Here is a 27,601-nt window from a genome sequence, read left to right as displayed (position 1 = left end):
ATCCTAAAAGAACAGATGTAAAATTCATGCCATCTTAATTATGAAAATTTTAGATAATATCTATAGGGATTTTTAAAATGTGTTGGGTTTTAATTTTCCTTTAAGCCTGCTACAACTGGATCCAAGATAATGAAGGCACATGTAAGCATTAGGACATAAAAGACATTCCCAAATAAAGGTACTTAGAACTCCAAAATTTAAGTACATAAAATGTGACATTTTAAGAGCACATGACTGTGCAAGGATTGAGCCATACTGTCTATTTCCTGAAACTCCAGGGCCACAACATATATGAAAAGATAGTTAACCAGCTCTCTACAGATTCCACTTGAAAGTCGAAAAGGAAAAATGCAGCTTCACTTGTACAAGTAGAGCATGTGTCCAGGAAAAGCAGTTTGACAGGAGTATCCTTATGCACATCCCAACAATACATAACTTCTAGAATGACACCCTCCTCATTCCCCTCATGGGATGAGAATTTTACCACATGTAACTGATACCAACTTCTATGCTGCCAGAAGCTATACTGGTAATGATCAGGAGGAAAGTGTTCAGGATGGCTCAAAACCACTCACAACCCATCAAGAATGAGGAAAACATGCACTGATTGCAGGAAAAGATTAAATCTTTTATCATAAACAAGAGGTGATCTGCATTACTCACAAATGTCTGTTCAGTCTTAGTCATTACATTTCTACTGCTGGTCTCCTGGTAGAATTACGAAGCATACAAGGGTTCTGCCAATGTCAATCTGGGAGATCTCCCTTGTGAGAGGGTTTCTCTCAAGAGGGAACATTTGCATGCTACCTTCCTGGCCTGGTCCTGGTTCAGGAGGAGTCTGGAGCAGGGAAGCCAAGCCTCCTACCCATTTCCTTGGCCAGGATCTCCAGTCAAAAAAGCTAGGGGCAGAGCAGAGAAGCTGTTTCTTGACCCCTCCCCAATCCACCCCTTTAAGTCCTTCTCTGGTGGAGGGAAGAGAACGTGGCTGCAGGCTGAATGGCTGTACACTCTCTCTCAGAAAGATTTCTACCAGAGTAAATCTCTCAAATTTCTACCAGTAAAATGAACAAAGTTGCTACACATCCTACCATATCTTGATTCACTATACCCCTACACAGCCAAATCACTCCAACACCCAAAAATTTGATTAATGAAGACACATTCATTAAAGTGATTTTGTTTTTAAAGATACAAAAAGTAAATCCCCCTGGTGGAAGCAAACAAAGATGCCTACTTATTAGCGAAGTAAGTGTAAGCAGGTTGGTGCCATGCAGGCAGGCTTTGCTCCCTTACGAGTCCTTCGGAAGGAGGCTCCCAGAGCCAGTCCTCACAACACAAAACAGTATTCCTTGGTCCAGACAAATAAATGAATACAGCAGGCCTTTAGACTTTCTCCACGTGGCAGGAGAGGTTACTCTAACTTTGGTTCCCTCCTAGAGGTGAGTTTTGCTGAGTTTCAGTCTGTTCCTTACCTGCAAACTGTTCCTTCCCCCAGCAAAACCTCTTTGGGCTTCTAACTGCCAGCTAATCACCCACAGGTCCGCTCCTACCCCAGGGCTGTCTGCCACTCATAAGACCACATCACTCTGTTATACTAAGCTAATCACATTAACAGTCCACTGCATGTAACTTACCAGTGAGAGCACAAAATTGAGAAGGGCTGTCCCACTATGAAAGAGGATAGTCACCAACATTGTTACTGTGGTAAACAGCAGGCTCACATTGCGACTCATTACTATCCACAGAGACTCCAAGATCTAGAAAAGAAAAGAAACAGATACCTGAATTCACTTCTTGAAGCTGAATGACCTAAAATACAGGGAAGCTTAGAAAGTGATTCCTCTCTGCAATGATTCTTCTTTCCATCAGGAAAAAAAAAATGGTTTAGAGAAGAACATTTTGTTTTGTGTAACTCTTAAACTTTTCAATTAAGCCAAATGAGCATGTTCATTTTGGCAGCCAAAGTTCCCAATTTCCATCCAAAAATGTTCCAATATAAGTTCTTTAACCAACTCTAATAAAACAGGAGAGCACAAATGGAAAAGAACACTGGAACCTGAAATAGGAAACTTAGAAATGAATCTTGACCTGTCTCCTAAGTCAGAAGTGTTCATTCTTCAGTACAGTCAGTTCCCCCCAAATTCAAGCCAGCAGCTTGTCTGGCAGGTAGAAATATAAACCTGTGTTAAAAACATTTTTTTTTAGTGTTTTCATCTACTGAAATAGTTTCCCTCCCCTGCACCCCAACCCTATAGAGGAAGATGAAGGAAAGGATATAAAAAATGAGGAGGCAGCGGATGTAAATTAAAACAGGAAGAAAAGACCTGTATGACTATGATGCTCTTGTAGACCAACGTGATTTTGGAGCAGAATGTAACCACCTTATTGCAAAGAAAAAGGTTAGAACCAGGTAAAAGGCAAACTAATTAATAATTTTGGGGAAAAAACAAATTTAAAATCTCAGTAAAATTAACTAACACGAATATGACAGTTTCAGCATTAACACTTATCAAATCTACTTAAACATAAAATTTAGCTGAGCAACGTGTCATTCCTAATGCTTATAAAAATAACATGAGATTATTCGTGCCCCTTCTGTCCCAGTTGGATTGCACCAATACATTATACTGAGGTAATAAGCTTTTAGTACTGAGCAAACTCCAGCTAGTATAGAATGCTGCAGCATCTCCAGAGTAACCCTAGCTACCAGAAACACATCACACTTTTTCTGGCTTCCCACAGAATAAAGAATCCAATTCATGGTATTAGTCCTTATGTTCAAGGTGCTTAAGGGCCTCAACACATGTTGTTTAAATAAAGGTGGGGAACAAGACTGTGGTTGATATACAACTTTGGTACCCTTTTATTATAAAAGTAAGACCTCATCTGCACAGGGGATAGAACTTTGTTAGGTTTGGCTCAAGACTGAAATAAATTTCCTGCAAAAAACCAGAACCATCACAAACCTCACGGCTTTCTGCTCCAAGTACAAAATGGATTTCTGTGACTTTACCCTCTATAACAAAGCAAGGTGTGTATATCTGGATAGAATTTTATTAAAAATGAAACAAAACAAACTCAACCCACATACTCCTGCACATACTTCTTCCCCACAGGGGAAGAATGAAAGAACAGACATGTGATGGTTGTTAGTCATATTGCTTAATGCACTTCCGGGAAGTGCTCAAGTACCTCATTAGTGTGCATGGTATTAAAACCTATAAAGGAACAGGAGTGTATGAATGTGTTCCATAAAATTAAAATAAGGAATCCATGTCAGAATCATATTCCAAACATTATTAAAGATATTTACTGTGCAGAATAATTCTCTCTCCCCACACTTCAACTAGCAAACCAAACCAATAAGTATCTATTTTGGAGTAATAAATCCCTGGAATTAGTTATTTAATGGGAATTCAACCCTGCAACTATTTTACAAATGGCTTAACAGTTCTGATCTTTAATACAATATAAAAGAACTATGTAAAATTCAAAAAAATCTTTGCAAGAATTTGTACCAATTCTCCTATCCCACATTGGTTTCTCTCTTTCCTATTATTATGGTTCAGACATTCACAAAAACAAACTTCATTTAACATTACCCAACATCTAAAAATGACTGATTATTGCAAAATATAGATAAGTAAATTGTTTCATATAAAAATACTTATGTTTTTTCTAAGTAGGTGTTTCACATTGTTTCTAGTTTAGTTGTGAATGTTCCATACAGATTAATAAAATATTTATGAAGACAAGAAAACCAGAGACAAAAACAGAGCCATTAAAAAAGTAACTTCTTGCAAGAGACTTGCTTCATCCTCTTTACAGTTTAGAAATTATGGAAACAGAATTAAAAGCTTTATAGTAGAAGTCTTTAGAATAGACTTGTATATAAATATATATTCACAAAAAAAAAAGGAGAACCTAGATGTTTATCACTGATATAAACAGAAAACAACTGACCCTGGCAGGGAGGGGGGAAGAGAGAGAGAGACTACAAAATAAATCTGTGCTACTCTTGCAAGTGCTTGTTTTGGGCCATTACAACCAAATTTCTCAGAACTACAGAAGTCTCCCTCCTTCAGGAAAGACCTGGGTCACATATAGACATTTGGCTCCCACTGAGAGAACTGCCACTTCCAGTAGAAACCAAGAGTGTACAGATGTTTCAGCTTTTTCTCCTGGAGCAAAAGTAGAGCATCTGAGAGAAAAACTGCTTGACTCCAATCAGGTGGAAGATACTCCCGGGAACAGGAGTGTAGCTGCAGGGAAAGCCTCCTTTGCTTTCCAGAGCCTGAAGTAACCACGTCTGGCAAGGGCACAGGTACTTATTCCCCTCCTGTAGGCTGGGAGGAGAGTGAAGAAGCAGCAGCCAGCTGCTCCCCACCAGGTCCTCATACACAGGCGTCCCTGGTGTGAGAAGCAGGCAGGGGACTTTGCTCTCCTGCTCTGTGTACTCAGTTCCCAGACACTGGGAGTCAGACTGAAGGAGCAGTGGTGCAAGCAACCTGCCTGCTTCTCACTTTGGAGCCCCTGGCATAGAGAAGCGGGCAGGCATCTTAATTTCACTGCTCTGTCTGTTTGGCTTCTGAGCCCTGGGAGTCCCTGGAATGAGGAGCAAGCAGCTCCATCTGCTCAGCTCCTAGGCACCAAGAGCCTAGTGGAGGTAGCAGTACTGTGAGTCCCATACCACCTTCTTAATCCATAGTGAGAAGTGGGAAAGGGGTCTTTGCCTTGATCCTCCCCATGCCTTCTCCAGACCACAAGCACCCTGGGTTGTGGGAAAGTGTGAGGAGCAGGGGAGAGAGGGCAGTTACTTGCAAAGTGACCACCTGCACCACTCTTTTTCCCAGACTCATTTCTAGAGGTGGAATTTTTTTCCACAGCTACAAATGCAAGACTGCATGCAGCCCAGAGATCAAAACAAAGACCTCCCCATTCTGGGAAGGTGTAGACTTGGGGATCAAAAGATAGTACTGAAAATGCAACTGCCTATCCAGAATATTATATAGGAAGGCCATGGAAATGGCCTGGGATCTGGTAGAATGGACCTGCATTTGGGACTGTAGTTCCACTTTGGTGGGCTCAGATCATATCCAATATTTAGCCAGACAGTTTATGGGCTGAGATTACTGTATCATTCAATCTCCCTGCTAAGGATAAAGAGCCATGAAGATTTCTGAAAGGTCTGGTTCTATGTGCATAATAAGTAAAAGCTTTTTGACATCTAGGAAATATGGAAAAGCACTCAAGGAGGGGGGAAAAAAGACACCTCCCCACCTCAAAAGGTTATCTGCTGGTCCAGATGGAAATCGCCTTAATGTAAGAAAATGCCATGATAAGGTCCTTTGGAAATCTTAAGACTATTGGGTGGCAGAACACATGCCATTGTTCACTAAGTGAATACAACACTGAAAAGGATGCCATGCACACCTTCAATGGAAGTGATATAGAGGTTAGCATGCTTAAACTCTATCAGATAGTCCAGAATGAGTGGGAAAATAGGACAAGTTAAGGTTAATGCTTTTTGCCTGACTCCAAGAGAAACAGGACAAGTGGTAACATTGTGAAAACTCTTACTTAGAGAGTAACAGGAAGTTCTTACCAGAACTGTCCTAGGAATGTATCGGATAGAAGCTTGGGCTGAGGTTTCTCCTGAATCACAAAGATAGGCATTTCTTGTTGATGCTGTTCAGAAAAAGAGCGACCAGTGGGCAACCCAAATTTGCAAAAATAGATCTGAAATCCTTAATCTCCTATTCATGATATAGGGGTACAACTCTGCTGAGGCGATAAGCAGAGTGGGTAGGGGAGCTCTTGTTTGGGACTTCTCTGGTCTGAGTACCCCCTGAAACCAGCCTAGAGTAGAGATGACTACCTCCAACTTCAGGACCCTGACCTTTCATTTTCCAACTTTCCCTTGTTTTCCACAGCTTTGTTTCCAGGTGTTACCTTCCAATTCTACTTTTTAGAGAGGGACTTTGCCTCTTTCTGGGGAGAAGTGCAACACAAAAATCACAGGCAGAAAAACAACAGTTCCTTTTCATTAAAGAAATTTATTGTGGCAAAGGCTGCCCAGCCAAAGTTTCTGCCTCCCTCTGAAGGGTTAAAGCAGGCCCCCTATTATCTCCAATTCAGCTCATATAGCTTGAGCCCTCCAGAGTTACTTAGCTACTCTCTCCCCAGTCTATAACGCCATAAGCCCCAAAAGGGAGTCAGTGAGTCTCTTTTCAGCTGTTTTGGATCACCACCCTCTTTCCTTGCTCCTCTGACCTTTGTCATGGCTTCTTATCAGTCTCCTCACTTTGGTGCCTCTGGTACATCTTCCCCAAAGGATGAATACTAAAGCCCACCTTTAGTTCCACACAGCTATTCAAGTCCTGTTGATCCTGAAGATCCTTCTAGTCTTGTCGCACAGGTGGGCAGCTCTGGCATTTAGCAGGGACCCTTATTAACCCCTTTTTCTCTGTGTATTAGCTTTACAAGGAAGCAACATAAGGACATTGAACAGAGATGTAACAATAAAACGAACAGTGCACCACACCACATGCTTCCAGCTTTGTAGGCCTTTAGGATAAGGAATGTCACCAGGTCACAGAAATGCAAAAGGTTACAGGCCTAAGAACAGACAGAAGGGATCCAATTTTTGTTGCTGGGCATTTTTCAACCAACAGAATAAACCTGCTTAACACTGCAAAGATATCCCACAGGAGGTAAGTGGATAATGTTGCAGGGTCCAGGGTAGTTCCAATGAAGTTTAGTTTCTCCAAAATCCTATCTTTTTTGTTGCCCAAGTACAGGGCAAAGACACACTGAAGAAAAAAAGCCCACCTCCAAAGTAACAGACATACTAGACCAGGGGTGGGCAAAATGCAGCCTGCCAAGCCATTCTATCTGGCCCGTGGGGCCCCTAAAAAATTTAGAAAATTAATATTTATCTGCCCCTAGCTGCCTGTCATACGGTCCTTGATGGTTTGCCAAAACTCAGTAAGCGGCCCTCCATCCAAAATGATTGCCAGCCCCTGTACTAGACAAATAAAACACTCAGTCCAAAGAAGCAAATAAAAGGTTCTCATCACCTGAAAAAAGACTTAAATCCTAAATATACCTAAAAATACCACTGTATGTGATGGTAATTCAGCATCTTGAACATTTACACACATACCTTTTTGCCCTGCGACGCATTGGAAATTTGCCGCTTTGGAGCAGACTCAATTAAAAGAGTCTGCTCTGCATGCAAACTGATACGAACTGCGCTGCACCATATGCTGTTGTAGAAGCCGTGAAATGTGTGTCAGCGCACAGAAAATGGTGGCAGTGCACTTTTGAACTAAAACACCTGTGTGTTTTAGTTCAAAAGCATGCCGCCACTATTTTCTCAGAACTCACGTGCAGTTTGCCACTTACACAACTGCAAATGACGCAGTGCCAGGCGCTTTTCAAAGTGCCCAGTGCTGTGGTGCTTGCATGTATAAAAATGCCCAATGGTTTTAAGATACTAAACATTTTTAATTATGTTCAAGTTTCAACATCCTAGCAGTGCATAGCAACCAACTTTGCATTGATTTTCATTTGAAACAGAGAGAGCGATATTTATGTAATGGATCTCATGAGCAAGAGCCAAGGGAATACTGCCCAGAAAGGATATAAAATCATAACTTACAACTTCACACTATACTCAGCAGTTTACAGTAGATCATAAAGGACACGAGTGTGTAGAGAAAAGGGACAGGTGTTTCCCTTAGCAAAAGATAAAAGAGCAAGTTCATGGATACAAACAGGAAAAGTATGTCTATTGTGAGCTTCTCTTTTTCTTACTTCTAAAGTAAAATATAAAGAAAATAAAACACTTGATATTGCTGGAAGTTGTATGGTAGTTCCATTAAAAATGTATTTTCAGATTTCAGTCCTTAAAAATATTTATCCTCTTCATGAAATTCTCTGCTATTCCCATCTTTTTATATTATAGCAGCATAGTCATCACAATGGTATCAGAGCACCTTCTGGAAATGCATTAAGACACCTGTTGCATGCAAATCCTTCTCCAATCTCTTTTGCAGAAATTGCATAGTAATTTAAATGTGCTCATGCATTTTTATTAATTTGACTTATATTTGCACAAGTCTTTTCAAGATAAACAAAATTTCTGTATAGAGTAAAAAAAATATTCAAAGAAATAAAGATTTTTCTCAAATTACTTCATCCTGTTCCAGTATTCTTAGTGTGTCACAACTGCAAGATCTTTAGAAGTGGTTTAGAGTAAAAAGAATAAACACATGATAAATTCATACTTACCAGCCCATGGCAAAAATGCCTTGGGGAACACTAGTTTAAATCGCATCCACAAGAAATGCTGGGCTGAAGATAAATAAATTATTTTCCAAGAAAACAGATAAACATTAACCTAAAAATGTTCTTTTTCTATTTTACAATGACAGTTCATATCAATGACTTAAACTGCCTAAATTAATAAAGAAGTTCTGTATATTAAGCATCTCTGACCTAATAGACCACTTGAGAGTAATTCAGTTTGAACTGATTTTAAAGCTATTTTTTCCAAAAGGTGAGAAAGGTCCAGTGCATTAATTCAAGAACCCATACAGTGTAAAATATTAATTTCATTCTTCATAGAACTTTTATAAAGAAGGAATAAGCTCCTTTCAGTACAATGAATAGTAATGTGGAAAAAGAGAGGCTGAAGAACCACTCTCCAAACAACTTTGATACTGATAGATACTTCTGATATTTCTGATAGACTGAAACTGTGAACAAAAAATAGTTATTTTGGGTCAAATATTATCAGTGTTAGTTTTATTAGAATTCCATTAATTCTGCATTTGCCAAGTCAGAATTTTCCAAATGAACTACAGAAGTATTTAAATTTTTAACTTTACCCTTGATTTGCTTTCAGCTTCTGAAAACAAAAATGCAGGTCTGTTTTATTATAGCTTCTTAGTTTTCCCCTTGGGGATAGGCAACTTAAAAGTGATAAAATATAGGTCAAATAGGAAGTGTAATGATCAAATAAGACAAGAATAGAACTGTGCCACAGAAATAGAGTGATATGAATTGAAGGAAAATTGACTAAAGCAAATAAGTTTTTGACAAGTACCAAGTCTTGCACAAATAGATGGATAAACAGATATTCATAGCATTAACTTCAAGAAAAGGAGAAACCAATGGTTTACGGAAGCTTAAGTATTTGAAACTAATAGAATAATAGACTAATAGAATAGAATAATCTTGCAACAGCAGCACCCCTTGGGCAGAAGTGGCTTGAAGGCTGGACAAGTTGTATTCTTATGGATGTTGAAATGGGACGGTGTTTAGCGATCATAACCCATTACATTTTTAGATTTGCTGAGAAATACAGAACTGGATTGATGCTTAAAAAGTATTAGTTAAAACATTAATTTTGTCTCAATAACAGTAGAACCTTACATACATTCTTAAGTATGTTTTTATTCTTAAAGTGTGATAAGCAAGTAGTACTTAAGATCAATTTAAAAGGAGAATATTTTGCAAGAATTGAGTTGGTAAGATACATACCGATAGAAATGTCTCAATGTTGTCATGAACAAAGGAAGCAATATCTTGCCAGTCCAAAATGTCACCCAGCCAGCTGTTCTGACGATTAATGTGCAACTTGTGCCCTTTGTGTCTTCCAGAATATGTTACATTCTAAAAAAAATGTAAGCAATGCATTTAAGTTAAATAGGTATAAAACAATAATTACGAGTTGAATGTTAGCAATTTACAGAAATGAGAAAACCAAAGACTTTCATGTGGCAGCATCTTATGTATACATGTGTGGATTTATATTTACTTCCATTTGTACCAGATGCTTCCAATTTTATTTCCCAAAAATATGTGGGTGTTACACTTGCCCCTTTAAAAATCTTTTCAATAATCTTTTAAAAGTTGCATAACTGTCAACTAAATTTTACAACAAATTTAAACTGTACTTATTCTCAGTAATCTGATAAATCAGATCTTTACCCTAAAGGACAATTCTTGTGCTCTCATATCAAGGCTTTCGTTAAAAAATAAATCACGTTTCTAGCCCTTAAAACTGCAAAGAAAACTGTAACAGTGTGAAATATTTTATTTGGGAGCATGTTATATGCAAGAATATTGGACGTGCATCTTGATTTTGGAAAGGCAGAATAAAGACTCCCCCCCTCCCCTGCCCTCCCCCCCCACAGAGTTATGGCTGCATTAGAGCAAGAGAGCCTAACCTTCATCTGATTCAGGCTCCCTTTTCTGCTTAACCATGCCTGCCTACAGACTAGTTCCTGTGGGTGGACCTACAATTTTGAAAAAGCTAAAAACAGTTTGCAAGGCTGTGAAATAGAAGTGGGGAGGCCAAAATCAGCCAGCAGGCTCTACAGCAGGGGCAGGCAAATATTTTGGGCCACTTACCCAGTTTTGGTGAGCTGTCAAGGGCCGCATAGGTAGCCCCGCCCCTTGACAGGTGCCCAGCCCCCTAGTTACTATGTTGTGATGAAGTCCTGACCCCTAACCCCTGACCTTTGCCACCAGAAGTCCCTTCCCTTGCCCCTGGAAGTATTCCTTTCAGCAAGGGGTTTTACCATCTCAGAACCAGATTTCTAAAAATATTTTTGTCCTGTTTTACATGCATTTGTGTAGTGTACATAGAAATGATTGTATATAATAGCTTAAAATGAAGTCTTACCTCTTGTATATTGTGGGATGAGGTGGGTATAGGTTTGTGGTGGACTCTGGGTATGTGGGTGTGCCTGTGAGAGGTGGATAGGTGTGGGAGTGAGGGGTGAGGAGCATGTGAGAGTGTGTGGAGATGTGGGGTATGGAGTTTGTGGGGGACTGTGTGGGGGAGGATGGCTGAAAGTGTGAGGCGGTATGAATGTGGGGGTCTGCATGTATAGCAGTGTGAGGGGGGGATGTGGGTGCATGTGTATGGGGGGTGCTTGTGGGACTCACCCTATGAACACACACACACACACACACACACACACAGCCCCTCCCTACACCCCACCCCCATACCAGCATGGGCCCCATGCTCCCTGGTCCGGCAATGCAGCTGGGAGCCACGTGGTGCTGGTGCAGTGCGGGGCAGGAAGGCAGGGAAATGGCTGGGGGTGGGGCAGGACTGGGCTGCTGCAATCCTGCCGAGGCTCCCCCTGGGTCCTGCTGCCCCTGGCTCCTATCATCTTTGACAGGCAGCAGGAACAGATAAATATTTTTTTAAATTTTTAGGGGCCCCATTGGCCAGACAGAATGGCCTGGCAGGCCACATCCAGCCCACAGGCCATATTTTGCCCCCGCCTTGCTCTTCAGCCTTTATAAAATATAGGTACATTTGCTATCCTCCAATCTTCAAAAAACAGTAGCTGTTTCTAGTGAGAAACAGCCCAATTTTGTAAGCAACTATACCCAAGCAGCCCTGCCAGGTGGCATCTACCCATGCCCCCGCCCTGCCGCTGCAGCAGAAAGGGGAGAGGACCCTTGTTGGGGGCAGCAGCCCCTGTGAATGTGGGGGAGTGTGAACCCCTTCCCGGAAGGGGGGGGTGCTTTGTTGCAGGGCTCGCAGAGCTGTGGCAGGCTGCGCGTAGCAGAATCAGGGTCCGAAGAGAGCCAGAGCCCTGCAAGCCCCCCACAGCACTGCCGTGCTCTGCAGCAGCTCTGCCAGCCCAGCAGAGTGGCCCCTGCCAGGAAAGGGCTTGTGCTCCAGGAAGCCATGATGGGCTGCTGCCTGTCATAGTCACTCACCACTCACCATTCCTGCTGCCGGGCAGGGCAGGGCCCAGCCCCCACTGCTTGGTCTGTGCTTGGGGTAAGTCCCCTCCTGGCAAGATGGCACTTATTTAGCCACTGGCCCCGAGCACAGGCCAAGTGGCGAAGGTGGACGGGTCAGGGCCAGCTGCTGCAGTGGGGTGGGGCACAGCCAGACTCCACCTGACAGGGTCCCCTGTGGTGGGGGCGGCGCAGGGACAGGGTTATTCCTCCTCCTCCTGTTGTCCAGCAGAGGGGACAGCAGGGGGCCTATTCCAGGGCAGGGAGTGCAGCAGCAATGGTGGGCAGACCCAGCTGCCAGTGGGAGCAGAGGGGAAACTAATTCTTCTCCCTGCCCCACTCTACCTCAGGGACCATGGTGCCCCACTGCTGCAGCAGTGAGGGGGGAGCACCTGGCAGACCCGGCTTGGGTCCCTGGTGGGATAGAGAGGGAGGAATTAAACCCCTTAGCCCGTTCAACCCGGAGTGGCCATGACCCCCAGCATAGCTTTCCTGCCGCCGTGGCGCGCTCTAATGCACCCCGGCTCCTGGCCTGAACAACTGCAGGCATGTGCCTGCATTGCCTCAGTCCAGAGGGAATGTCTGTCCCATTACAAATGGGTTCAGCCTAGGCAGGTTAGACTAACCTGCAAAGGTTGAATCAATTTAGGCTCCAGCATTTGAATGTCTGTCCCTAGCCGTCCAGACTAAAGCTCAGTTCCCTCAGCCTCTCCACAAAAGTCATGTGCCCCAGCTCACTAACCATTTCCACTGCTCTCTGCTGGACTCACTCCAATTTGTCCACATCTTTTTGTACGGGGGGCCCCAAAACTGGACACAGCACTCCAGATGTGGCCTCACTGCTAACTGCTCTGGTGCCAGGCCATAACTCTACCCTGCTGCCATGACCCAGATGCCACTGCAGCCATTCCCCTCAGGCTGCCCCACCACCTCACTTCCTGCCTGGGGGTAGAGCCGCAGCCTGAGGGAAACAGCAGTGGTGGTTGGGGCATGGCAGTGTCCTGGCATGCAAGCAGCTGGTAGTGGGAGGAGGCAAGGGCAGCACGACTGTTATTCTTCATGCTGATGGTGGCACGGCTGACATGCGGGTCCTGACAACAGCTGCAGCAATGAGTCACCGCCTTGCTCCGCCTTCTCCTCCATCCTCCTACCCATGGTGGTCCACCCATGCTGCAGCCCCATACCCACAGTGGGCACACAAATCTGGAGGGGGCATGTGCCCCTGCAACATATCTCCTATGCACCCCCCTGCCCTTCCATGCCTCACCTATACCCCTCACCACCAGACTTACCTGCAGGGAGCTGCTCTCCACCACACTGTTATTTGCATATGCACGCCCACATGTAGCACCACCTACCTGTGATCACCCTCCTCCCACTCTCCAGAGCAGCCCTTTGCACAGGGGTGAGCAAAATATGGCCCACAGTGGGTCTCTGTCTGGCCTGTCGTGGGTCTCTTGATCCTGCCTGGCCCAGGCACCCTCCGGCTGTGGTGCATCCTGCCACCCCCGGGCATGCGGCAGGGCTGGAGCAACTCCACAGCTGGACTGCCTTTCTAGGCAGCCTGGGTGATGACAGCTCCTTCCTGCCCTGCGGTATCAGTGAGGAAGCACACCGCACAGCCCCGACCCTATGCATGCTCCAGGCTCAGCAGTGGCAGCGCAGGACAGAAGCTGCTGCTCAGCGCAGGGTAAGAAGCAGCTCCTCCCCTTCACCACTGTCAGTGCTTCCTAGTGTAGCCTCCTAGAGTCTGCGCTAGGCTGCCCTGCATCCACACCGTGTCACCACCGCAGTGGTAGCAAGGTAGAGCAGATGCAGGATAGCCCAGCACAGACTCCGGGAGGCTACACCAGGAAGTGACGGCAGTGGGAGGGGCCGCTTTTCTCCCTGCGCTAAGCAACAGTTTCTGTCTTGCACTGCCATTGCTGAACCTGGGTGGCAAGTGCAGAGCAGGCATGAGGCATACAGGGTCAGGGTTGTGCATGCAGGTCCCTACCGGTACTGAGGGGCTGAGGCCAGCAGTGGCGGCAGTCAAAAGGAGCTGCTATCAACTGGGCTCTCTAAAAAGGCAGTTCCACCATGGAGCCGCCCCAGCCCTGCTGTATGCCCAAGGACAGCAGGATGCACCACAGGCGGGCAGTGCAGAGTGGGCTGGGTTGGGGATGTGGTGTAGGTTCCAGCTGATCTGCTCCAGTAGGGGTGAGTCCAGAGCGGACATGGGGTGTGCTGGGGCTGCGAACTGTTGTTGGTGGCGGGGAGGCACCTCGGAGCACTTGGGCTCCGGGCTGTTGCGGAGAGGGGGCTGGGGCTGAACAGCTCAGGGGCCCCATGCAGGGGCTCTCATGCACATCCCACCATACCCTCAAACTTTCCCCCACAAACCCCACAACCACAGCCGCCTCCACACAGCCACACACCCCACAAACACCACACCTACATCCTCCCCCACCACGCACACACCTGAATGCCTCTGAGGGAGCCCTGTGCACTGCTACATGCACACCCCCCACATGCACCCACATCCCCCCATGCACAACCCCAGCCACACTCCACACCCCGCAGTCCCCCACAAAACCCATACCCACCCACACCTCCCCACAACCACACTCCCACAAACCTCCCATACCCGCCCACATCTCTCACATACAGACACAGCCACACACACACACACACACACCCCTACATCCCCCCACAAACCCCATAGCCACTCACCCTTACCACCCACCAACCCCTCCACAATATACAAGAGTAAGACTTCATTTTGAGCTATTATGCAATCACCTCTATATATACAACAAAACATGTACAAATCAGGACAAAATAATTTTATTAAATTTAAATATGCTATTGTCAATTGTTTCATTTTTAGTATATAATTTGGTTTGTTTCCTATTCTAAGATGGCAAACCCCTTTCCCAAAAGGAGTACTTCTGGGAGCAAGGGGAGGGACTTCTGGTGGTAAAAGGTCAGGGGTTAGGGGGTGAGACTTTCAGTCCCAGGATGGTGACCAGGGAGCGGGGCACCTGTCAAGGGGTGTGACTACCCTTGCAGCCCTCAGCTTCCCGAAGCTCGTTAAGCGGCCCTCCGCTCGAAATAACTGCCTGCCCCTGCCCTTGGAGCTCTGCCAGCGTGCAAGGGGAAACCTACAGTTTCCTATGTTTTTCTCCTTTAAAGGAGAAAATCCTCATTTTCCCAATATTTTTCTGTGGCAAACGGAAAACCTGGATCCCTACTAATCACTAGGTCTGTGTGAATAGAGAACTATTCGATTTGGGTTCAGATGCCAGCGATTTGATTCAGAGCTCCAAATCAGTTTCCCACTTTGATTCAACTGAATCAGCTCTGAAGCCGATTCGGAGATTCGGCCATAGGGTATAATGGGGGAAATCAATGAAATATCTATAGCTTTTTTGTTTTCAGTCCAATTTGGATTAAATTTGCAAGAATGGTAGCCCCTGGTGATGCCACAAAGCCTGCCAAACTGCACCCCAAAGTCTTGAAAGCAAAACTCATGTCATGTGTTTGTGTTAAGCCACAGTGGGGTCAAAACTGCAGGGATAGTAGCCCCTGCAGAGGCCACAAAGCCTGCCAAGTTTTAATGAGATATGTGCAGGGGTTTAGGGGAAACTGCACCTCAAGCTGCAGATGAACAAAACTCGTGACATGGGTGACAGTGCGTGTGTTAAGGCGCAGCAGGATGAAAGCTGCAGGCCTGCTAGCCCCTGCTGAGGCCATGAAACCTGCCAGCTGTTAAGGAGATAGGTGCAGAGAGGTTCTGGGGCCCAGCACCCCTAGCTGCTGACAGACAAAACTCATGACATGGGTGCTTGTGCAACTGACTGTCTCTGTCTTGAGGCAGTTGATTGTCTGTATTGATGCTTTCCTCTCCTTAGTCTGTGGTTTTGTAGGTATTATTCCTTGCTCGTTAACTCGTTACGTTAGCTAGCTACTGTGTACTGAGCTGGTCCGAATCATGATTGTTTGGTAACAGTAGCTTAGCAGCCAGGCCTGCAGTAACTTCAAAGACACCACCTCGCCCTGTGCCCCAGGACAGACACAGTTGCACAAGAAGCAATGTCACAAGTTGTGCCTGTAAGCAACCAGAGGTGCAGGACCCCAGAACCCCCCTGCACCTATCTCCTTGACAGCTGGCAGGCTTCATGGCTGCAGCTTTCACCCTGCTGCACCTTAACACACACAGTATCACCCATGTCACGAGTTTTGCTTGTCCACAGCTTGAGGTGCAGTTTCCCCCAAACCCCTGCACCTGTCTCCTTGAAACTTGACAGGCTTTGTGGCCTCACCAGGGGCCACCACCCCTGCAGATCTTCACCCCACCGTGGCTTAACACATACATGTGATAGGAGTTTTGCTTTCAGGACTTGGAGGTGCAGTATCCCCAAATCCCCTGCACCAATCACCTTGACACTCGGCACGGGTTCTGCTCTCATCAGGGGCTACCATGCCTGCAAGTTTCATCCAAATCAGCCAAGAGACCACAAAGTTATAAATATTTAATTGATTCCCCATTATACTCTATGGCCGAATTGCCGAATCGGCTCCGAATCTTTTCCAAAGCTATTCGGAAAGCCTAAAGCTTCCTGTGATTCGATTTGGATTCGTAGATTCGGCCTCCAAATCTTCTCTGAATCAGAATCATGATCTGAAGCTTGCACAGCGCTACTAATCACCTTGTTCCCAAAGTGTTTAGAAATGGATTCCTTGAGGACCTGGCTCCATGATTTTTCCACGTGGGCACTATATTTGCCCTCTCCAATTATCTGGGACCACTCCCAATTGCCATAAGTTTTCAAATATGACAGTCAACAGCTCTGCATTCACTTCTGCCAATTCTCTCAGCATCCCTGAGTGCATCACATCCAGCTTTTCTAAAGAGACCCTAACCTGTTCTTTAGCCACTGTTGGTTGCTTCCCTCTGCCCCAAACGTTGCTGTCAGGCGCAGTAGTCTGGGAGCTGACCTTGCCTGTGAAGACTGATATGAAAAAGGCATTGAGTACTTCTAGTGACAGAGGATGCAGAAAAGCTCGGTTGCCTCCCCCACTTAGTAAAGGACCCACACTCTGACTTGTGCATTTGAAAGCTCAATTTTTCCTTAATGTTTTACTTAAGAATATTACAAGGTTTTGAAAAACAACATGTTTGTTAGCAAGTAAAATACAGCAATACACTGTGCTGTTATTTCTGTTGCCCTCCAAGTCCTTTATATAGAGAGATTGTATTTTTGTTATATATTATTAGGTATGTCTGCATTCTGTTTACTCAAAGCCATGCTAGGTTCTCTCAAAATACTTATCTTGAATCAGTAAAACTATTCAATAATCTCAACATTAGGTATCAATTACTCACCTTCACAAACCATGAATGATAGAGTCTGTCCCAGAGCTCAAGAACTTGCTTTTCAATCACAGCAGTGTTATTCACTTTCTCTCCTAAAATCTTATGGAGCTGGAATATACAAAAAAGTCTCTTATTTCACAGAACATCTGAAAGCTGCCAACTATAGCTTAACTCAAAGCCAGAAGATTCCCCATTAGATTCACTACAAAAGTTCTTCAGCTCAAAATCAGAAAGGTTAGCAGCATATCTACAAAATACACATTTCAAATGCTATACTTTACAGCATGTTACTTTTTATCTGCAACAAGCCCTCTGTTAACATTAAACTAAAATGGGGAGAAATCCCAGTCAACATACCATTGCACAAAAATATGCCATATTCTTTTATATCTCAAAAGAGATTTGAGTTTCCTAGATGTTAAAATGTTTAAATGAGGGCACTGCAAAATCCTGCTATACTCCAAAGGTACATTCAACTAGAAGTTGAGCTTGTATTGTACACTTCAGAGGTTTAAACTCCAGAAGCCAGTGATCTGTCTAACAAGGGTCATTTTAGGAAAATGGAGCCTTATCTGAAACCTGAGTAACTAAAGCTAGTTTCAGAAACAAACTGTTAATGTTCCACAGAACAACTAATTTTCCAGTGTCCTCACGTGACTGGACACAAAGGAGGCTGCTAGACAGCTATACTGTTAAATTCTCAGAAGGCAGAGAGTTGCCAGCAGCCATGGAGAGCAAAACTACTGAAGTCACTCTCTCCAAATATAACCTCTTCCTCAACAGAAGTAGCAAACTAGAATTAACAGGTCTACAGCAAAATATTTACAGTAAGCAAACCATCAAGAAAATCAATAGCAGGCACTGGTATCTAAAAGCAGGAGCGGAAAAAAACCCTGTAAAAATGACTATTCAGTAAAATGAAAAAAAGGAGGAAAAAAAACCTCAACATGCAAACAAAAATGATGCTTCCATTCTACCTTGTGTGTGATCCATTCCCGGCCATATTGGTATACGTTGTTAGCCGCTGAATTAAGAGCTTTCTGAATGACCTGGGCTTCAGGGAGCCAGCTTGTTTGTTTTTCAAAAAGGAAAAAAAATAAAATTATTCCCATCATTTTTATACTTATTTCTTAATAGTTACACCAACTTAAAGGAAGAATTTTCCAAGTGATTAAGAAATAGCTAATGTTAAACATGTATGAATATGTAGGTTAAAACTAAAATAATTCCTCTTATAATGACAGAATGCAGATTTTTAAATCAACAATGCACAGTTCAGTGTAAGACATTAGTACAACTACATTTTACTCTAACATTTATTGACAATGGCTCTCGAAAACTGAACTTTTAAAGAAAAGATCCTGTCCCTCATTATGAAGTCTACATATATGTACTTAATTATCCACTTGCCAGATTCTTATACTTGCTGCCTTCGCTTTTGTTAGAGATACCTCTTAGGGAATCTTAGCTTTCTAGGTATTATGGCATTGAAAACAACTTTCCATATATGAACTAAAAGCTGAACTGCTGTATATTGCTCTTGAACCTAGACACTGCCTAGAACTAGAAAGATGCAACAGTGCCCAAATTTTAATCCAGGTCCAAATCAAGCTGTTTGTTAAGAATTTCTCCAGATCTTGGAGACAGTCCTCCCATTCCCAGCCTCTGGTTATTTTAAAAGAATAAAGCCAGTCTTCAGCCAATACAAGTCCCTTACTTTAAGTCACCATTTTCTTCTTTTTACATATCACTTGAAAAAAACTCCCAATCTTGCTATTCCATCCCCAAAAAATCCCAAACAACTGCCTAACAGAGCTCATTCTTCTTTCATTCTCCTAACTGTATAAGGGGTCATACAGTTTTTCTGCCTGGGATGCACAGATTATGGCCCTTCATCCTACAATACAAATGTGGGAGAGCAAACAGCAAAATAGTAATTGGAAGAAAACAGCTCAGCTCCACCCCACTGCTGAATTTCAAAGACTCACTATCAGTCCCTGCCAGATTTTGCTAGCCCAAGAGCTGAAGTCAAAGGGAGGCTGTGGGGAAGGAAAGCAGCAACAATATGCATGCACTTCACCAGTCACCTTCACATGTATGCATACAATAAACTTTTGATCTTAAGAACCAGATATAAACAGCCCCTTGAAACTTGTTCAGCCCTATTTTTTTTTTTTTTTTTTTTTTATAAACTTCAGCATACTTACTTTGCCCATTCTGGGTGATTGGCTACAGTTTCATTGATCAAGCTGCTTGTGACTTGAATCATGTGAACACTCTCTTGATGTACCTGAATTAAATACAGAGAGGAAGAAGAATATGGGAAAATTGTTATATAACATGAAACAAAATCCACCTTAATATGCCTACATTTTCAAAAGGACTAGTGATTTTGGGTGCCCAGCTTGCAAATCTTTTAAGGACCCAATTTTCACAAGACAGATAGATACATGCTACTTTATAAAAATGGGGTCCCTTTAAGATTTCTCAATTTCTGTACCTAAAAAATATGACAATCCCACTAGTTACTTTTGAGAATTTGAACTATATCATGACACTATTTAGAAATGTAAGATGCAAACTTAATTGATTTGTGTGCTGCTCTTCCCAAAAAAGGCTCTGGGCAGTTTAAAATAAGAAAATAGAATAACGTATAAACAGGACAGAGATGAGACGAAACCAGAGCATCAAGGTAACCCAGAACTCCGCTAAACAACATTTAATTTTAGTTTTGTTTGGTGAATGCCTGCCCAAATAAGGTCTTACAGTGCTCCTGAAAGATGTCCAGGCTCAGGATCTGATGAGCAACAAGAGGGAGGAAGTTCCAGAACTGAGGAACAACTTTGAAGAACTTCTTATGTGCTTCCATCTAGCAGACTTGGCATACTGACGCTATTTGTAGGAAGTTGCTCTCTGCCTCCCTTAGTGATTGTGATGGAACATAAGGGAGAAGAAGGTATGCAAGGTCCAGACCCTTTAGGCTGCGAGACCTTTAGGGTCTCGTAGCTCAAAACCAAAGCTTGAATTGTGACTGGAAAGCTATTGGGAGTTATGTGCACCTAGTGACCACCCCTGTTACAAGGTGGGTTACTGCATTATCTAGAAGCAGCAGCTGGTACAGAATGTGCAAGGACAGCCCAACACAGAACACGTTGCAATAGTCGAACCTTGAGGATATGAAGGCATGGGTGATGGTGGCCAGAATTTTCTGACACTCCGCTCTGCTACAAGCCTTCACAACTCTACCTGTCCCACTGGCATTTTGAAAATTAAGTTAGTCTGCAACTGACAGAGCAGAAGAATTCTTAGAGGTTCAGGTCTCTCTGGACATGCGTCTTAGGACAGTGATTCTCAATGAGGGTGCCAGGGCACCTTGATGTGCTGCAAGATCCTTTGAAAGGTGCCACAGGAAGTGTAAAGAGATAAGAAAATAAAGGCAAGTTCAGGCTTCAGGTGCAAAATAAGCTGGTAAAGGCAGGTCTCAGGCTCTCTCTGCCTGGCTGCTCCCTTGTCCCTGCTCTGCAAAGAGGGAAGCCCCATACTAAATCCATTAGGGTTAGAAATGGGGCTGAAATCACAAAAGTTATGGAGGGATGCCTGGAGTCTGACACGGTTAAGAACCACCATCTTAGCAGAAAGAAAAGGTACTGGAGCTCTTGCTAAGCTTGTCATAGATGGGAAGAAGTTTGTCTGTGGAACAAATTCAGAGAAATACTGTAATGAGGGGCAATATATATGGCAGGAAAAGGGGTGCACAGCTAATGACAACCTTCCACTTGTCTTCAAAAAATTCCCTGTATACATTGGTGCCCAGTAGCTAGAAGAAGTGTGAGATATTTTTCCACTTTACATAATTTTCATATATTTCATAGACATTTGGGCTGGAAGGGACCCCGGAGGATCATCGAGTCCAGCCCCCTGCCCCAGGGGCAGGAAGTCAGTAGGGATCATAGGATCCCAGCAAGATAAGCATCCAAATGTGTCTTGAAGGTGTTCAAAGTGGGTGCTTGAACCGCCTACCGCAGCAGTCTATTCCAAACCTTGGGGGCTCAGACAGTGAAGAAGTTCTTTCTCATGTCCAGCCTGAATTGGTCACAGTGGAGTTTGTGACCGTTCGATCTTGTCATCCCTTGGGGGGCTCTGGTGAACAGACGGTCCCCCAGATCCTGATGACCACCCCTGATAAATTTATAGGTGGCCACCAGATCACCCCTGAGCCTGCACTTTTCCAGGCTGAATAGCCCCATGGCTCTCAGCCTCTCAACATAAGGTCTGTTTTCCTGACCTCTGATCATGCGCGTGGCTCTCCTCTGCACCCTCCCAAGCTTCTCCACATCCTTTTTGAGTTGTGGAGCCCAAAACTGGACGCAGTACTCCAGCTGCGGCCTCACCAAGGCTGAGTACAGCAGGAGAATGACGTCCCGGGATTTGCTTCAGAAGCATCTACGGATGCAAGCCAGCATTTTGCTCACTTTACTAGCCGCAGCATCACACTGAAGGCTCATGTTCATCTTGCGGTCAACCACGACCCCCAAGTCCCTTTCATCTGTAGTGCTAACCAGAGTAGCACTACTGAGTCTATAAGGATGCTGCAAGTTTTTTCTCTCAAGGTGGATAACCTTGCATTTTTCGGTGTTAAACACCATTAGGTTCTCGTCCGCCCATTTCATGAGTCTGTCTAGATCTGCCTGGATCATCCTCCTATCCTCAGGTGTGGATGCTTTACCCCAGAGTTTGGCATCGTTGGCGAACTTGCCCAGTCCGCTTCTGACACCAATGTCCACATCATTGATGAAGATGTTAAATAGTATAGGCCCTAGGACAGAGCCTTGAGGGACCCCACTGGTCACAGCGCACCAAGACAATTGGCTCCCATCGACCACCACCCTCTGGGTCCTACTGCGGAGCCAGTTCCCCAGCCAGTGGAATGTGGTGACATAAAGGCCACAGTAAGCCAGTTTAGCCAAGAGGTGATCGTGGGATACCAGATCGAAGGCTTTTTTAAAGTCGAGGTATACAACATTGATCTCTTCCCCCTTGTCCAGGTGATAAGTCACCTGGTCATAAAAGGAAATGAGATTGGTCAAGCAAGACCTACCAGCAACAAACCCATGCTGGGTATCCCTCAGGATATTGCCTTCAGCTAGTCTGTTAAGGATGGCCTCCTTGATAATCTTTTCCAAGACCTTCCCCAGGACAGAGGTCAGGCTGATGGGCCTGTAGTTTGTCAGATCTACTTTCCTCCCTTTCTTGAAGATGGGCACAACACTGGCCCTCTTCCAATCATCGGGCACTTCACCAGAGCGCCAAGAGCTCTCAAAGATCCATGCCAGGGGCTGAGCTATGATGCTCGCCAGCTCCCTGAGTACACTTGGGTGTAACCCATCAGGGCCGGCTGCCTTGAAGGTGTCCAGCCTGTCAAGGTGTTCCTTCACAAAGTCAGCTTCAATGGGGGGCAAAGAATCACCCTCACCTGGGCCTCCCTGACTCATAGTGGGCAGGGCCATCCCATGGAACTGGTGAAAAACTGATGCAAAGTACCCATTTAGCAAGTTTGCTTTTTCCTGGGCATCAGTTGTCAATTACTATAATCAGGTATAGTAAACAGACATCCCTAATAGTGACCCTATTTTTTCTGATATGACCAGTTATTTATGGATAATTCCAGTCCATAATGCTGCTGAAATGGTTAAACTCATGCTAACTATAACCAAGGTAAGTCTATCAGCACAGAGATAAAACATCTTTTTTTATGAAATTATGTGCATTTAAAACACATTGACCAATAAAAGCAAGCAACTGCAAAACTATTTTTCTGTTCATAATTGTGTCTATCCCATGCCATCACTCTGATTCAGCATTCCTAAAATAGCTATCATGCTAGGAATGCTGGCTTATGCTGGATGCTTTAGTTGTGTAAATATTTACTGTTTAAATCAGGGGCTGGCAACCTTTTAGGAATGACAGGCCAAACTAACTTGCATGTTTTCTCTCTCTCCAATGTCAATTTAAGCGCAACTGGAAAACCATCTCGTTTGAAGCTACAATTGCACATAAAGTAAACTGTGGTATCAATATCCTATTAAATTCTGAACTCGAAAGACATTCAGGTTTAAGTTTTAAGCAATAGATGGAAAAAGTGTGAAAAAATGGTGAAAAATCTAGGGCTGTAAATAGAGAAAAAGAAAGGAGTGCAGCATCTTGCATGGGGGTGGAGATGCAGATCTTCAGTCTCTTTGTTCTAATTTGTGAGCAGTCTAAGGAAGTGAAAGCTAAGAGGACAGAAGACCACTTGGACATCAGCGCTGCTCTCCCACCACGAATGGGTGCAGGGAGGAAACTGGAGCTGCAACTCTCATAAGCCAGAGGCTGCAGAGCTGTGCTGACAATCAACTCTGCTCCCTCTGCCCTGTGGGTCACTGCAGCTCCCCACAGCAGTTTTGTAGCAGTCCTGCCACGAGGCATGACAAAGGGGAGCATTTCTGTCTATGGCTGAAACACTCCATTTCTGAAATGCTTCAAAATGCAACCATGGCTTTTCAAATGTTTCATCTTTCAGCACCCTAATTCATGTTCTGCTCTACCGTGATCAAGTATGCTACAAAATGCTTTACTAAATCAGTTCTAGAACAAAAACAGGTGGAATTTACTATCTGTAAATATCTTAAATGTTTCCAAAATAGATTTAGGCATATACTTTGGTTTAAAATTTTTGTTTCTTTCAATGTTTGTTTATGAGTTTATATAATCAAAAGTCTTTAAAAGTCTGCATCACATGATGTCATTCTTTTTCAATTACAGATTAAGGTCAGATTAAACAAAATTTATATAATTATTTTGATTATGGTGTGTTCTTTTTAAGTATGCAACAGAATAAAAATCCACATTAAATGAGAGACCTCTACTGGCAAGAAGAAACAGCTACACACTGAAAGTTAGCTGTTAACTTCAGAAAAAAAATCTGATCATGATTCTTGGTACATCTTCACATTCAAGCATGAGTAATAAGGTTGATACAGGTAGTTACTGAAATAAAGGGGATGTTAATCTACATCTCTTGCAAATATAAATCATATTAACATTTTACTGATGAACAGAGATCCAGGTTTTCTGTTTCCCATAGAGGGGGAGGGGGGGGGGGAGCAGAACACAGATTTCTTCTTTTACCAGAGAAAAACTCGGATTTTTCATTTTAATGGAGAAACACGTGGATTTTGCAATTTTGCAAAGAGCTCTCTGCAGGCTGGCAGAGTTCCAGCCTGCAAGGAGCTGGGGAGCTGGCAGAGGTTGGTCAGGCAGGGGGTGCCATGTGCATGTACAGGTACATGACCACTAGGCAGCCTGGAAAGCAGCTCCCACATGCAAGTCGGTGGGGAAGGGTTAGCAACAAACAACTAGGATACAAAATATTTTTTGTATTCTAATATGTTAAGCTAATCTATACATTTAACATTCTCCAGAACTGCACTCTTCTACTCCATTTATGTTGACACTATGATGCATTTGAAACATTAATGTATGTTTTTTTCATCTGTAGGAATATTAAAAGAATAAAAACATTAATTATTAAATATTATTAAACCCCTTTAGCCAGGGGTAAGCAACCTTTTCTGGCTGCAGACTGGAATAACCCACCCCAAGGTAGAGGCGGGCACAGCCAGTTCTCAACCCCATGATAGCACAAGGAGAACAGCTGCTGCTGAAGCCCCATATCTGTGGGCCACATCCAATGGTTTCATGGGCCAGATCTGACCTGTGGGACATAGGTTGCCAACCTCTACCTAAAACTTTACAGCTCTTCACAAACAACTTTCATTAAAAAGTGATTAAAAGAACAGCTTTATGATTATTTCTCTTAGTGTACTGTACCTTTGCGGTAAGGAGAAGAGCTAGCAGAAGAGTTCCTATGACTAGCAAGAATATGATGAAAATGCTAATGATTTTATCAAGCATTTTCTCCAACCACACGATCATCTGCAGAGAAGAAAAACAAATCATGTCACATATATCAATATACAATGGAAGTGATACTAGCCCCAATCTGACAGCCCTGAATATTAATTGGACTTTTTTTTTTTTTTTTTTTTTTATAACAAGACTACAATAATTGGACTTAAGTAACTAGCGCTTATACCCATGCTTGGATACAAGCAACTAACAAGCAATATTTAGCAGAACTAGGGTTATGTTATGATGCGTATGATTTTCCAAATTAAAATCAAAACACTGTCATGAGACAAACAGCAAGCAGTTAGCAACGCAGAATCTGGCTTAATTTATTTCCTTCAAGCAGGGAAACTTACAGACACTCATCAGTACAAGAGCAGAAAAGTGACCAAGGTGGATTGTGAACAGTACTACCATATTTTCAAACTTGGATGGATGGAGTTCATCTCCTAAATACCTAATGAGATACCAGCAAAGCTGTGTGCTTTCTATATCACTGAGCATCAAGCTAATTACTTAGGATGCCAAAGCCAGGCATCCAAGTAAGACTGTACTGACCCAAGATAGCATTTGGAAAACTTCTCTACTATTAAAACCATTAACCATGACAAAATGATGCAGCATATGTACACTATGTTCTACAGAGGTATATACATTACAAATGACAATCACACTACTTCATATAAGTAAAATGCTGCCTTTGTCATTCAAAGGGGAGGGAATGTTTACCTAGGGATGGAGCACTCCAGAAAAGAATGAACTGCATGTAGACTAATATACCAGCAATCTGATTAAATAAAAGATATGAAAATCCATGCAAGTTTGAGCAATTATTTTCTTTAGCATAGTTCATAAATTAGAGGGGTTTCTAATGAATCTGGCACTACAGCAGAAAAAAACAGCAGAGGAAACTTAGTTGTGAAGTTATTCTTTAAGAAAAAAGAAAATTCAGAAGATTTAAATATTTCTAAAGGGAGAGATTATAAATTCAGTGGTTGGATTAATACATTTTTAGTTAATGTTCTTTTCCTCATTACCACATAACATTAAAAGGCATGATAATATTAGTTCTTCCTCCATTACTGGCCCCAACCCTGCATGTGAAGCTGATTATTGATAGACTGGTTTCGAACTGCACTCTTGGCAGTTAAGTTAAAAAGTAGGTTTCTATAGAGACCATCACCATAGCATCTGAGCATCGAATGTACAAGTACAATAATAATTTTATCTTCCAACTCCTTACAATCACTCTCATTTGATATAAACTGTTGTGACAATACTCAACACTTCAGAACAAGCATTCTAGATACAGTGAGGAAAGCTATCAGAAAGTAAAGTTATCTAAAGTAGTAACTGTTGAGTCTAGAAATTTCTGTAGCAAAAGAAATATAATAATGATGACTTACAGAAAGGAATTTCAAAGAACCCACCAGACCCTGAAAAAGTCTCAAAGAACATTGAAGTTTCTCATTCTCATGTTTGTCACTGTATCCTAAAACATTTCAATGATCATTAAAAGTTCTCTCACCAACAACAAACAGAACAGGGGTTAACTGCCTTTAAGAGTGAGGCATTTATGTGAAAAATTCTAAACCTGGAATCCAAGCTAGTTATGGTCTAGAACAGTGGTTTTCAACCTTTTTTCATTTGCGGACCCCTAAAATGCATTGAATGGAGGTGTGGAGCCCTGTGAATTGTAAACGTGGTTATCTACATATTTTTGATTGATCATAGTCATCTTTCACAGACCCCATACACACAGTCTGCAGACCCCCAGGGGTCCACAGACCACAGGTTGAAAACCAGCGGTTTAAAAAACTACACACATTTCTGTTTCAGTTTCATCTTTTCAACAGCTCATTTGTTTAAGGATTATAAATGATCAAATAAACCAACCACCACTGAAAAATAGGAGGGTAATCTTAATTTTTTTTTTAATGGTATGCTCTTCAAGTGGGATTTTCAAAATATTTAGATCAGTGATTCCCAAAGGGTGTTCTACAAAAAAATGGGCTGGATTTGGTCCCTGCCATGCCAGTCTCACACAGCAAGATTGGGCCTACAGACCAGATGTGGATCATGGACCAGTGAATTAAGTGTGCTATCAATTTTAAACCAGAAAAAAGTATGCTCCAGGAGTGCATTAATGCAAAGCAATAAACTCCAGAGCTCACTGCTCCAGAGTTTATTGCTTCCCAGGCACTGCATTTCACATGTGCCCAGAAGCACAGCACTGTTGAGCTGGGTTAGAGCAGCCCTATCAGAGGGCCCCTGGGGTCAGCCTGCAAGCCTGGGGCTGCTCCTGCCTGGCTCAACATACTACAGAGGGGCTGGCTGGGATATAAGTGTGCTTCAGCGTGGACCTAGCCAGCAGGCAACCCCTGCACTGAAGCACCCTCATGCCCCATCCAGGCCCTCCAGCGTCTACATGTATGGTGCTGCATAGTAAAAAGACTCTGCAGCAGGACAGTACTTATATTTACAAGTACTATCCTGCTGCGGAGCTTATTAGTTTACTCC

The 27,601-nt window shown here is 43.3% G+C and overlaps 1 protein-coding gene across 3 annotated transcripts in view; it reads right to left on the bottom strand.

The window, feature by feature from the left end:
• TMEM245 (transmembrane protein 245) overlaps positions 1 to 27,601 on the bottom strand; it is a 138,056-nt gene that overhangs the window by 57,377 nt on the left and 53,078 nt on the right. For all 3 annotated transcript variants that reach the window (XM_059728580.1, XM_019479161.2, XM_014611418.3), the window contains exons 7-12: positions 25,004 to 25,108; positions 19,342 to 19,424; positions 18,112 to 18,202; positions 17,144 to 17,242; positions 9,550 to 9,681; positions 1,635 to 1,757 (exon numbers count right to left, since the gene is read on the bottom strand). In XM_059728580.1, the coding sequence (XP_059584563.1) occupies positions 1,635 to 1,757; positions 9,550 to 9,681; positions 17,144 to 17,242; positions 18,112 to 18,202; positions 19,342 to 19,424; positions 25,004 to 25,108 (633 nt within the window). The remainder of the gene's footprint in view (positions 1 to 1,634; positions 1,758 to 9,549; positions 9,682 to 17,143; positions 17,243 to 18,111; positions 18,203 to 19,341; positions 19,425 to 25,003; positions 25,109 to 27,601) is intronic.

Source organism: Alligator mississippiensis, chromosome 5, assembly GCF_030867095.1.
Source record: "Alligator mississippiensis isolate rAllMis1 chromosome 5, rAllMis1, whole genome shotgun sequence".
Taxonomy (NCBI): Eukaryota; Metazoa; Chordata; order Crocodylia; family Alligatoridae; genus Alligator; species Alligator mississippiensis.
The sequence above is the reverse complement of the archived record's forward strand: the minus strand, read 5'-3'. Positions and strand labels throughout refer to the sequence as shown.